The following is a 13,500-nucleotide window of genomic DNA, read 5'->3' on the forward strand; positions in this document are numbered from 1 at the left end:
GGAAACGATGTGGAGGAAATATATAATTGTTTTTGTATTAGCTAAAATTGTATGCAAGAAAGAAACGGGACTCCAAGACAATGGTAGAAATACAGGCACTAGATAAGATGCTGTGAAGAGCGGCAGTTAAATTAGATATGCCTGTATAAACAGTAGGTATAAACATCTGTTTCCCACTTTTACAGAAACACAGGAACAAACCCCAATTAAAAGGGCTTAGTGATAAGATGCTGTGGGGGGCAGCACAGATGGAGGGAGTAGATAATAGTAAGCAAAGGATGGGATGAGGTCAAATGGCCTTGTGAGGTCAGAAATAAGCATTTTGTCACAGACAAGACCGGATAAGGCAAGAGATAAACAGGGGTAATGGGGCCGGTCTTAGGGAAGTGGAGGATGGAAACAGGGGAGGAGCAATGTAAAACAAAAGAAACCAAATTATATAAATATTGTGTATGAATCGAATTTGGGTTGTGTATGTCCTCTGCCTTATAGGCACTGGACATTATACCCACTGCAAGTGTGAAATAAATGACACTACTGGTTCAGATCTTGTCTCGGACTGAAATTATTGAAGTGAGTGAGCTTTGTTTCTCACAGCACTGCTGCCTCAGGGTCCCAGGTTCGATTCCAGTCTCGGGCGACTGTCTGTGTGGAGTTTACACATTCTCCCCGTGTCTGCGTGGTTTCCCTCCAGGTGCTCCAGCTTCCTCCCACCGTCCAAAGACGTGCAGGTCATGCGAATTGGCCGTGCTAAATTGCCCATAGTGTTAGGTGTATTAATCAGAGGGAAATGGGTCTGGGTGGGTTACTCTTCAGAGGGTCGGTGTGGGCTGGTTGGGACGAAGGGCCTGTTTCTACACTGTAGGGAATCTAATCTATTTTGTTTCTGCTATAAACCTGGTGATCAGTTGTTCACAAAGTCTGGCACTGGAAGTCTGGATAGGAGCCGTTGAGGCCAATTTTGAGGGGGGTTGAATGTTTTAATTTTACTGTGTTGTTAATACAGGAATAGGGAGAAAAACAAACAGAAATGGCTGGAAAAGCCAAACAGGTCAGGTAGCATCTGTGAAGAGAAATCAGAGTAAACCTTTTGGCTCTGGTGACCCCTTCCCTCAGAACGTCTGGGATCCGAAACTTTAACTCTGAGTGCTCTTCACAGATGCTCAGAGAAAGTGAGGACTATGGTGTTGGAGAGTGAGTCTAAAAGGGTGGTGGCTGGAAAAGCACAGCAGGTCAAGCAGCACCCGAGGAGAAGGAGAGTCGACGTTTCGGGCACAGGCCCCAGATGAAGGGCGCTTACATCCAAAACGTCGGGTCTCCTGCTTCTCGGATGCTGCCTGACCTGCTGCGCTTTTCCAGCCACCACCCTTTTCAACTCTCCACAGCTGCTGCCAGACCTGCTGAGCTTTTCCAGCAACTTCTGTCTTTGTCCCTGTGGGAAAAGATCTGCCACCTTGCCTACCCGCAGTAGGCCCACACAGAACATGGGGAAATCAAACTTGGCCAAACTATAGCGGAAACACCCAGGATGTCTTAGCATTGACCAAACAGGCTGACAAGTGAAACCAGACAGAAGCATCGTCACTCGCAGACAAGAGAATACACCTCACAAAACACATTAACAATAAGCTTCCTGGTCCCAGTCAACACAGCTGTCCCAAACCCCGAGGACAGTCTGATGAGACAGCAATACAAAGGACTGGTCAGACAGAGAGGCACTAGAATACCTCGCTCCCAGGACAGGTAACTGGATTACTTAATTTCCAAATACATTGTATCTTTCCCCTTTTTAACTAACCTCATTGTACAAGATTCCTATAAAACTCAGCTCACCCTCAGCTTAGGGAAGAGAACCCTTGATTTCCCTATACAGACTGTCAGTTCAGTGTCAGCCTAGTCAGCTTCCCTTCCAGCCAGATCGCTTGTACTAAACAGCTTGTCAACTTCACCCAATCTGGCTTGTGTGGTCTCTGCTATATTGGGCTAATTTCTCCGACAGACCCTGATTTGCAGTTCCTTCAGTTTTTACAGGAACGGGGATTTGGCTGCCTGCCTCCACATCACGACACTGCGTATGAATGTGTGTAGCGCCTAGCAAGAATAAGTGAGCCACACTGACAACCCAACAGACAATCTTAAATTATGAGTATAATTCTAGTTATTGTTCATGACTCTATGACCCAAATGTACTGTCCAATTGACCATTAGACTCCTGAGATTTGTAGACATGGGCTGGTCAGTGTTCTGCATGTTGCATACAGCTGAAGTGACATAACACTCGATACCATCCACCAGGGCTGAAGAACCTCACATCACACCAGCGCTGAAATTCAAACACCACATTAAATATTTGCATTAGTCCGAAAGCATCTTTATTTTGTCTCAATGGGCAGCCTCCTGCTAATGGAAAATAAACACCATCCACATTGTTACTGCATCTTGAGAGGGGGTCGTGTCCAACGTGGAACAGATGAGCAGTGGGGTCAGTTGTGAGGCTGGTGATTTTATAAATATCACCGCCTGGAGCACTGAACGGACACTTTGGTGACCCTTAGGTGTCCATCGTTGTTGGACGTCCAGCACAATTTCCCAACAGAGACAGGTGTGAGAGGAATCCAACAATGCCTTGGTGTAGAATTCCTACCATGCGGAAAGAGGCCATTTGGCCCATCGAGTCTGCAGTGACCCACCAAAGAGTAGCCAACCCACCTCGACACTATCCCTGTAACCCTGCAACCTCCACAGCTAACTCACCCATGATGGGCAATTTAGCACAGCCAATCCACCTAAACCTAACCTGACTGTGGGAGGAAACCGGAGCACCCGAAGGAAACCCACGCGGACGCGGGGAGAACGTGCAAACACCACCCAGACAGTCGCCCGAGGCTGGAATCGAACCCAGGTCCCTGGCGCAGTGAGGCAGCGGTGCTAATCACTGACACACTATGTGGTGTTGGTTCTAAACCCCGCAGTACAAAGTGTAATGCACTGGAGAGGAGACAAAAAAAAATGGGTTGGAAGGATGACACCATGGCAAGAGAGAATGGCCAGGCTTCCACTCTCCAACCCAGGGAGGAGTGAGGGATGTCCTAATGGGCAGCTTCAAAGCAAAATCGACGGGTGTGGGGGGGAGGTTCAATGGGATGGAATGCAGAGAAAACGCTTCACTTGCAAGAGACTTGAAGCAGGGCCCACAGGATCGTCACTGTTACCTCTGAGGTGAGAATCGAAAAGCACTCCTCGCCCCCTCCCCTCTCCGCCCGCTGAACGTAGGGAATGGCAGAGAGATTGAGATGCCCTCATAAACAACGCGGACGAGCGCTCAAACATGTCATAACATTCAAGGCCACGGGCCAAGTGCTGGGATGGGGCGGCCTAGTGCAGGTGGTTTGGCGCAGACCAAATAGGCCGAAGGGCCACTTCTGCGCTGTGAGACTCTCCGAATGATACCAGACAGCAATGGGGAAGATGGGTCAGTGCCCGACAGGGAGAGAGAATTAAAAAGATGTGGGGTAAGCTGCTGGAAGTCCCACAGCCAACAGCAACCCGGGGACGTAATGAGAACGAGTCTGCAGTCGCAACCTTCTCCAGGGTGAAGAGGGGCAGTCAATCGATGAGGAAGGGGAGGTTCCCGTGAGGGGAAAAGACCAGCACCGACTAGATGGCCTGTTCCTGCTCCAGCCTAACTCTCCGTAAAAGCGGAAATGCTGCCAGAGGGTTGACCTCACCCATCGTTTGACCACGAACCCCAGCTGCAAAAGCCGCGGGAATCCGACTCCACCGGCGTGAGTCCCGCTTCGGAATTGTCGAGGGCGAGTTGAGGTGGCCGAGGAGGGCCCGGGTTGGCGCGCTGGGGTCGGAGAGCCGGCCGCAGATCTCTTCTCAAAACGCAGGAGGGTGGTTTCCGAGGACGGTCCCAGCTGACTCAGCTCATTCAGCCACTTGAGGGCGTGCTGGCTAGGGTATCTTCTGAAATCAGAGCAGAAAGGTGAAGTCTGAGTGCAAACACGTCCCCGCAGAACGCGCACGCGGGCAGAAACGCAGAGGCTGGGAAAATCCCTGAGCAGGTCTGGCAAGAGATTAAAAGCAGAGGGTCACTATTATTCGGGTCCAGCAAACCTTCTTCTAAACACCAGCTGTTGCCAGTGCCAAAGAGAAGGGTCCCAGGACTCCAAACGCTACCTCTGCTTTCTCTCTCTCTCAGACCTGCTGAGTTTCTCCAGCCATTTCTGTTTCTGTTTTCAGATCTCCTGGCGTCCACAATTCTCTCTGTTTCATTTTAGCACGAAATAAATAAGCCACCTGGGAGGCTAACATGCATTTCTACGGCACTCCAGACCCGACAGAGAGATCCATTGGATGCCGCCTCTGTCATGAGGGGAGAGAAATTAGTTTTTATTATAGAGTCATACAGCACGGAAACAGACCCTTCGGCCCAACCAGCCCGTGGCGACCATAACCCCAAACTAAACTAGCCCCACCAGCCTGCACTTGGCCCATATCCCTCCAAATCTTTCCTGTTCATGTCCTTAACTCAATGTCTTTTAAAAATAACTGTACTCACATCCACCACTTTCTCTGGAAGTTCATTGCACACATGAACCACTTTCTGTGTAAAAAGAAAAATTGCCTCTCATGTCTTTTTTAAGTCTTTCCCCTCTCACCTTAAAATATGCCTCCCTAGTCTTGAAATCCCCCACCTTAGGGAAAAGACACCTTATCCAAGATTTCATAAACCACTACAAGGTCACCTCTCAACCTCCCATGCTCCAGTGAAAAAAGTCGCAGTTTACCCAGCCTCCACATAACTCAAACCCTCCATTCCCAGTGAGACCCTGGTAAATCTCTTCTGAACCCCCTCCAGCTTAATGAGATCCTTCCTATAACAGGGCGACCAGAACTGGACACAGTACTCCTGAAGAGACCTCAGCAAAATCCAGTACAACCTCAACATAACATCCCAACTCTTGTACTCAAAGGGTCTGAGTAATGAAGGCAAGTGTGCTAAACACCTTCTTAACCACCTTCTCTACATGCGATGCAAACTTCAAAGACTTATACACCTGAACCTCTTCAGCTCTCTCTGTTTTATGGCACTGGCCAAGGCCCAATCTGTAATTGTATAAATGGAAGACAGGAAAAATTTCTGGCTGGAACAGGCTGCTCCTTTTTTTGAGGTATTTTAGGTGTTGGAGGTGATTTCCTCGAATTCCAGGAGCAGCAATTACTATTTTTTATGCTGTTGCATTGTTTTGGAACTTTGGAGAAAACAAAGTCAAAACAACAGCACTTTTAAAAGAAAGAGCAACCATAATTCTATTTGTTTTAAAATAGTGCTGGAAAATGATAGACCAGATCTAAAAGTTAAAGTTCTAATTTGGTGAAAGGCCAATTTTGACACGATTAGGCAAGATCTTTCAAAAGCTGATTGGGGGCAGGTAAAGGGATGGCTGGAAAATGGGAAACCTTCATAAATGAAATAATGAGAGTCCAGAGAGACAGTATATTCCTGTTAGGATCAAAGGAAAGGCTGGTAGGTGTAGGGAATGCTGGATGGCTAAAGAAATTGACGGTTTGATTAAAAAAAAGATAAGCAAATGTCAGATATAGACAGGATAGATCGAGTGAATCTTTAGAAGAGTATAAAAGCAGTAGGAGTACATAAGAGGAAAATCAGGAGGGCAAAAAGGGGACATGAGATAGCTTTGGCAAATAGAATTAAGGAGAATCCAAAGGGTTTTTACAAATACATTAAGGACAAAAGTGTAACTAGGGAGAGAATAAGGCCCTCAAAGATCAGCAAGGCAGCCTTTGTGTGGAGCTGCAGGAGATGGGGGAGCTATTAAACAAGTATTTCACATCAGTATTTATTGTGGAAAAGAACATGGAAGATATAGAATGTAAGGAAATAGATGATGACATTGAAATATGTCCATATTACAGAGGAGGAAGTGCTGGATGTGTTGAAAAGTGGATAAATCCCCAAGACCTGATCAGGTGTACCCAGAATTCTGTGGAAAGCTACGGAGGTGATTGCTGGGCCTCTTGCTGAGATATCTGTATCATCGATAGCTCTCAGAAGAGGTGCCGGAAGACTGGAGGTTGGCTAAACCGGTGCCACTGTTTACAAAAGGTGGTAAGGACAAGCCAGGGAACTATAGACCAGTGAGCCTGACCTCGGTGGTGGGCAAGTTGTTGGAGGGAATCCTTAGGGGCAGGATGTACGTGTATTTGGAAAGGCAAGGACTGATTCGGGATAGTCAACATGGCTTTGTGCATGGGAAATCATGTCTCAGTAACAAGGAGGTTTGTTGAGGGCAGAGCAGTAGATGTAATCTATATGGACTTCAGTAAGAGGTTCAACAAGGTTCCCCATGGGAGACTGGTTAGCAAGGTTAGATCTCATGGAATACAGGGAGAACTAGCCACTTGGCTATAGAACTGGCTCAAAGTCAGAAACCAGTGGGTGATGGTGGAGGATTGTTTTTCCGACTGGAAACCTGTGATCAGTGGAGTGTCACAAGGATCGGTGCTGGGTCCTCTACTTTTCATCATTCATATAAATGACTTGGATGCGAGCATAAGAGGTACAGTTAGTAAGTTTGCAGATGACACCAAAATTGGAGGTGTAGTGGACAGCGAAGAAGGTTACTTCAGATTACATCAGGATCTGGACGAGATGGGCCAATGGGCTGAGACGTGGCAGATGGAGTTTAATTTAGATAAGTGTGAGGTGCTGCGTTTTGGGAAAGCAAATCTTAGCAGGGCTTATACACTTAATGTTAAGGTCCTAGGAGGGAGTGTTGTCCTATCGAAAAGATGTTGTGAAACTTGAGAGGGTTCAGAAAAGATTTACAAGGATGTTGCCAGGGTTGGAGGATTTGAGCTATAGGGAGAGGCTGAACAGGCTGGGGCTGTTTTCCCTGGAGCATCGGAGGCTGAGGGGTGACCTTATAGAGGTTTAAAAATTATGAGGGCCATGGATAGGATAAATAGATAAAGTCTTTTCTCTGGTGGTGCGTGTATGGGATGAGCTGCCAGAGGAAGTGGTGGAGGCTGGTACAATTGCAACATTTAAAAGGCATCTGGATGGGTATATGAATAGGACAGGTTTGGGCCGGGTGCTGGCAGGTGGGACTAGATTGGGTTGGGATATCTGGTCGGCATGGACGGGTTGGACCGAAGGGTCTGTTTCCATGACGTACATCTCTATGACTCTATGACTATGACTCTAAGTCTTGTCTGTGTTTGTTTTACTAAAATGCAGTACCTCGCATTTATTCAAATTAAACGCCACCTGCCACTCCTCAGCCCAGCCCATTGACCCAGTTGACCAAGATCTGTTTGCAATCTTAGATAACCTTCTTCAGTGCTCTCTTTGAATTCTTCCAAGGGATGACGGCCAGTTCCTTGAGGGGGAGGGGCAAGGGGGTGCCATTGGCTCCTTCTGTCTGCTGTTGGTACACCCATAGCTTCGAATTTGAAGAGCTGAAAACGTGTTGCTGGAAAAGCGCAGCAGGTCAGGCAGCATCCAAGGAGCAGGAGAATCGACGTTTCGGGCATTCCTGAAGAAGGGCTCATGCCCGAAACATCGATTCTCCTGCTCCTTGGATGCTGCCTGTACCTGCTGCGCTTTTCCAGCAACACATTTTCAGCTCTGATCTCCAGCATCTGCAGTCCTCACTTTCTCCTCTTTGAATTTGACGACCCCAGGAAACTGGCCAGCCACAGACTTTGGGGAAGGGGGTGTGGTTGGTTTGTATGAGGTAGGAATCATCAGGTCAACCATGTTGCTGTGGGTCTAGAGTCACATGTAAGTTCCTTCCCTAAAGATGTTAGTGAACCAGCTGGATTCTTCCCCCCGACATTTGTGGTCAGCATTAGACTCTTACTTCGGTTTTGTTGTATCCAAATTCAACCATCTGCCATGGTGGGACTTGAACCTGTGTCCTCAGAGCATTCCCGGGTGCTAACAATGCAGCATTAATACCACTGGGCCACCACCTCCCCCGATCTGGAGCCAGCTTTATAGCCTTGACTCGGTTTATAGTCCTCTGTAACACGCTAACCAATACTATGTTAAAGACACCAACAAGGGCAAAAGGGAGTGAGGGGATGGGGCCGACTGGAGGTTTCCCATTTGATGAGGACTCACTAGGAAAGGGGAGGCAATTCCCTTCCATGTTATAGCTGAAGAACCACAGGATAAATTTGCAACCCATGTTTCAAGCTGAAGCATGTTGTGACAAAGGCTGGTTAGAAATATAGATGAATTTAACAAAAAATAGGTAGGATACAATGGGCAATAAAGGCTTCTTAGTATATAGATTCATGCAGAATCAGGACATACTCATTCAAGGGGAAAGAAAAATGACAAGAAGGTCCGCATTGATAAGAAGAGGCAGTGCTGGAGAAGTGCAGGTCTGGCAGAGAGAAACGTTTCACCGAGCAGGATGTTGCCAGTGAAGTTTTTAATGTGGGAAAATGTGAAGTGCACCTTCGAAGGGAGAACCAAAGAACGGAACACTATTTATGCCGAGAACTCTGCAGAGAGCTGTAACACAAAGGGACTTGTGAACGAGACACAGGAAGTTAGCGCGCGGACCATCAGGAAGGCGACAGATTGTTGAGCAAGGTTAAGTCTCACAGAATCCAGGGAGGGCTAGCCCAATTAGACGTAAAATTGGCTTGAAGGTAGGAGACGGAGGGTGGTGGTAGTGGGCTGCGTTACAAACTGCAGGCAGGTGACCAGCAGTGTGCCACAGAGATCAGCGCTGGGTCCATTCATTGCTATTCATCATTTATATAAACGCTTTGGATGAGAATTTAGGAGGTAGGGTTAGTAGGTTTGAGGATCACATCAAGCTCAGTGGTATAGTGGACAAGGTCATTTGGGAATACAGAGAGATCTTGTTCAACTGGACAAGTAGTGTTTACATCAGAGTGGTGCTGGAAAAGCACAGCAGGTCAGGCAGCATCCGAGGAGCAGGAAAATCGACGTTTCGGGCAAAAGCCCTTCATCAGGGCTTTCGCCTGAAATGTCGATTTTCCTGCCCTCTATTCCTGATGAAGGGCTTTTGCCCGAAAGATTTTCCTGCTCCTCGGATGCTGCCTGACCTGCTGTGCTTTTCCAGCACCACTCTGATCTAAACTCTGGTCTCCAGCAGCTGCAGTCCTCACTTTTGCCCAACTGGACAAGTAGGCTGAGGGATGGCGGCTGGAGTTTAATTCTGATGAAACATTGGTGGGTCAAACCAGGGCAGGACGCAAACAGTCAATGGGCCCTGGGAAGTGTTCTAGAACAAAGAGATCTAGGGGTACAGGCTCATAGCTGCTTGAAAGTGGAGTCCCGGGTAGACAGGACGGTGAAGAAGGCTTTCAGCATGCTTGCTTTCATTGGTCAGAACATTGAGCACAGGAGTTGGGACACCTTACTGCAGTTGTACAAGACGTTGGTGAGGCCACACTTGGAGTACTGTGTTCAATTCTAGAAAGGATATTATTAAACTCGAAAGCAGCAGAAGAGATTTACTAGGATGCTACCTGGTTTGGAAGGTTCGTGTTATCAGGAGAGGTCGGATAGACTGGGACTTTTTTCCCTGGAGCACAGGAGACTGAAGAGTGAACTTATAGAGGTTTATAAAGCCATGACGGGGCATAGATAAGGTAGGTAGCCAAGGTTTCCTTCCCCTTGGTATGAGAGTTACAGGGCATAGGTTTAAGATGAGAGGAGAGAGATACAAAAGGGTCCAGAGGGGGAATTCTTTTCACACAGAGGGTGATGAGGGTCTGGCTGCCAGAGATAGTGGTGGAGGCAGGTACAAATTGGTCACTTAGAAACATTGTAAGATAGGGATGGAGGGATGTGGGCCAAATGCAGGCAAATGGGGCTAGTTTAATTGTGAAAACTGGGCGAATGGACAAGTTGGGCCAAAGGGCCTGTTTCCACACTGTTCGCCTCCATCACTCAACAATATTGGCCTTTGTTTCAAGAAGGTTGGAGTATGAGAGGAGGGAAGTCTTAACTGCAATTGTACAAGGTGCTGGTGAGACCACATCTGGAGCACTGTGAGCAGGTTTGGTCCCTTTATTTAAGGAAAGGATATTATTTCACTGGAGGCAGGTTAGAGAAGATTCACTAGGATGATTCCCTGGTTCGGAGGATGTTTGATTTAGACTCAGATTCCCTACGGTGTGGAAACAGGCCCTTCAGCCCAACCAGTCCACACCGACCCTCCGAAGAGTAACCCACCCAGACCCATTTCCCTCTGACTAATGCACCTAACACTACAGGGCAATTTAGCGCGGCCAATCCACCATAGTCTGCACATCTTTGGACTGTGGGAGGAAACCGGAGCACCCGGAGGAAACCCACACAGACACGGGGAGAATGTGCAAACTCCACATAGACGATCGCCCAAGGCTGGAATTGAACCCGGGTCCCTGGTGCTGTGAGGCAGCAGTGCTAACCACTGAGCAAATGTTAAACAGGTTGGGATTCTACTCCCTGCAGTTCAGGAGGATGAGAGGAGTGAAACAAACAGGATTTTTAAGGACTTTGACAGGGTCAATGCTGAGAGAATGTTTCCCCCATGGGAGAGTCGAGGAAAAGAGACTCAGAATAAAGGGAGCACCAATTTAAGACTGGGATGAGCAGGAATTTCTTCTTGTCATCGTAAAACCCCTGCAGTGTGGGAGCAGGCCATTCAGTCCATACTGACCCTCTGAACAGCATCCCATCCAATCCCTGTATCTCCCATGGCTAACCCACCTAGTCTGCACATTATGAGAAATGTAGCATGGGCCCATCCACCCTAACCTGCACATCTTTGGATTGTGGGAGGAAACCCACACAGACACAGGGGAGAACATGCAAACTCCACACAGAGGGTCGCCCGAGGCCGGAATTGAACCTGGGTCCCTGGTGCCGTGAGGCAGCAGTGCTAACCACTGAGCCACCATGCCACATCAGAGTCGTTGGAACTTCTCGCCACAGAGTGGGTGGTGGGGGAGACCCCTTGCTTCTGTTTCAGGCTGAGATAGATAGATCAGGAGGGGAATCGTGAGAGACCGGGAAAAGGGAAGGGAATCAGACTCGAGGAGCATCGGATCAGCCATGATCCGCTGGAACGCCGGAAGCAGGCTTAAGGGGCCGAATGGCCGATTCCTGTTCCTATCTCTTTCTGACTCTTTTCCTGTCCCCCCATCTCGTCCCAGATCCAACCCTCTGACTCGGCACTGTCCTCTTGAACTGCCCTACCTGTCCATCTTCCTTCCCACCTAACCGCTCCACCTTCTCCACCGACCTATCACCGTCAACCCGCTCGCCTGCATCTACCTTTTGCCTTCCCAGCTACCTCCACCCCCCCCCAGCTCCAACACCACCTTCCCCTCTGCTATTTATGTCTCAGCCCCCTTCCCCCACACATTCCTGATGAAGGGCTGATGAAGATCGACTCTCCTGCTCCTCGGATGCTGCCTGGCCTGCTGTGCTTTTCCAGCGCCCAACCCCCACGCTTTTCAACTCTGACCTCTCCCACCCTCACTTGCTCCCATCTCCTTTACGACCTCGCGCCCAGCAGCAGCCATGCCCGCAGCTTACCGGAGTAACATATGAAAGCGAACTTGTAATCGCAGGGCACGTCCTTCCAGTGTTCGTTGACTAAGATAACGCAGACGGCCATGGTGGTGAACTCCATGGGGTAGAAGGGGTCCCAATGGAAGAAGGTGGCAGGCTCCCCGTTGGTCCACATCCAGCCGTACTCAGACTGGTGTTGGTTGAACAGACCGATCCACGCAGCCAGGTCTACCTTCAGCAGCTTGGCCACTTTGCTGTTCTCCATCATGTGCTGCACGCTGACCAGGTCCATGTGCTGGGCCCGACAATACTCCTGCGCCTCGTTCCACGTCTTCTCTTTGTTGACGAGGATGTAGTTCCGCTTGGGCTGGTGCAGGTCCTGGGCGCCGTCTGAGGACAGAGGTCAGAAAGACAGCCTGCCTTAGTCCGACTCCAACGCTCGACTGAAGGGGGGGGATGCGTACCAGGTCCCCACCATGTGGGCTGGAAGAGGTGCCCTTTCGGACGGACCTACCTGCGGCCGAGTCCTTTTCCGAGCCCTTGTGTGGCTGTTTCCAGTTACCACCAATGACAACCGGTTTCTCGGTGACTATCTCTGAGGGGTCTTCAAAAATCTCTGAGGACACAGAGGAGATTTTTATTCAAAGTGCTGCTTGCATGGAAAACTAAATATTTGCCCTTCGTCTGTCTCTCTGTTTGTTGTCCTCCAAGGACCCGCTCCCAAATTATAGACCACCGTTTGGTGTCAGTCCTTTACCGCCCTGCACTCTTGACTGTGGACTTGAAATGCAAAAAAACAAAATCAAAAGGTTATTTCAAAACCAAAGGGTGAGAGAAGGAATTGCTGCATTTGTGTGAACAAAGCTCATTGTGTGTGGTGTTTGCACAGCTGCTTTGTTCAAGCAATAGGGGGGAGGGGTAAATGTTTGTCATCAGCTCAACACAAGGGGATGTGTCCAAAATATGATTTGGCCGGCAACAGGTAGTTGATTGGTTTGTGTGATTGTGACCAGCTGTGTATTCAAAGGTCACCAGCCTGGCAACGACTCTCTGAATCATTTCCTGGACAGTTAACCCTTCGGAGTGCTGTAAAAGCAGGTGCTCTCTCTCTCTCTCTCTCTCTGTCTCTCTGCATTACAAATGTCTGAAGCCTGATGCAAGCTCCATATTTTTCCCCCCCAATGGTTGTCTTTAACCAGTAATCAAGAGACTTTGTAGTTAATGTACCAATTGCCCGGTGCCTTCTACAAAGAAGTGAAAGAACCTGAGGAAAGGAGATTGAAGATTAGAAGGTCTTGGCGAGTAAAGGAACTTCTCAACGGACCCTATAGACTGATTTTTTTTCCCCCATCTACTCATAAAACTGATGTCTTTAGTTTCCCTGTGTTTACACGTGTGTGTGTGTATGTGTACATGTGCATGTGGGTATGTGTATTTTATATACATGCTCTTATGTATATGTATTTGTAAAACCTGCATATGGGTTTGCAAGTATTTGATTTGGGACGTGTGGTCAGTGAGGACAAGTTGGACCAAATCAGTTTTCCGTGTTGTATGACTTGAGGGCTGGCATGGGCAATGACGGGGGCCAAATGGCCTTCTGTCGACGTTGCGGCCAACCGGCGGGTGCAGGAGGTTTTAAAAGGTCATTAAAGCTTTAACATGTACTGCCATATGCTTGACAATTCATAGCTGTTTCACGTAGCACGGTGGCTCAGTGGTTAGCATAGCTGCCTCACAGCGCAAGTGACCCGGGTTTGATTCCAGCCTCGGGCGACTGTTTGTGTGGAGTTTGCACATCCTCCCTGTGTCTGTGTGGATTTCCTTCTGCAGTCCAGAGATGTACAGGGGGTGGATTGGTCATGAGAAATGGAGGGTTACAGGGATTGAGTAGGATCTCCCTTTTGAGGGTGGGTGTGGAT

At 48.5% G+C, this 13,500-nt stretch overlaps 1 protein-coding gene across 3 annotated transcripts in view; it reads right to left on the reverse strand.

Annotated features, from left to right (window-relative positions):
- Positions 1-2,885: 2,885 nt before the first annotated feature.
- LOC122541330 (macrophage mannose receptor 1-like) overlaps positions 2,886-13,500 on the reverse strand; it is an 86,768-nt gene continuing 76,153 nt past the window's right edge. For 2 of the 3 annotated variants that reach the window (XM_043677998.1, XM_043677999.1), the window contains exons 8-10: positions 12,093-12,194; positions 11,603-11,968; positions 2,886-3,969 (exon numbers count right to left, since the gene is read on the reverse strand). In XM_043677998.1, the coding sequence (XP_043533933.1) occupies positions 3,935-3,969; positions 11,603-11,968; positions 12,093-12,194 (503 nt within the window). In that variant the 3' untranslated portion in view covers positions 2,886-3,934. The remainder of the gene's footprint in view (positions 3,970-11,602; positions 11,969-12,092; positions 12,195-13,500) is intronic. The other variant, XM_043678000.1, reaches the window with a different exon arrangement.

This window comes from Chiloscyllium plagiosum, chromosome 37 (genome assembly GCF_004010195.1).
Source record: "Chiloscyllium plagiosum isolate BGI_BamShark_2017 chromosome 37, ASM401019v2, whole genome shotgun sequence".
Lineage (NCBI taxonomy): Eukaryota > Metazoa > Chordata > Chondrichthyes > Orectolobiformes > Hemiscylliidae > Chiloscyllium > Chiloscyllium plagiosum.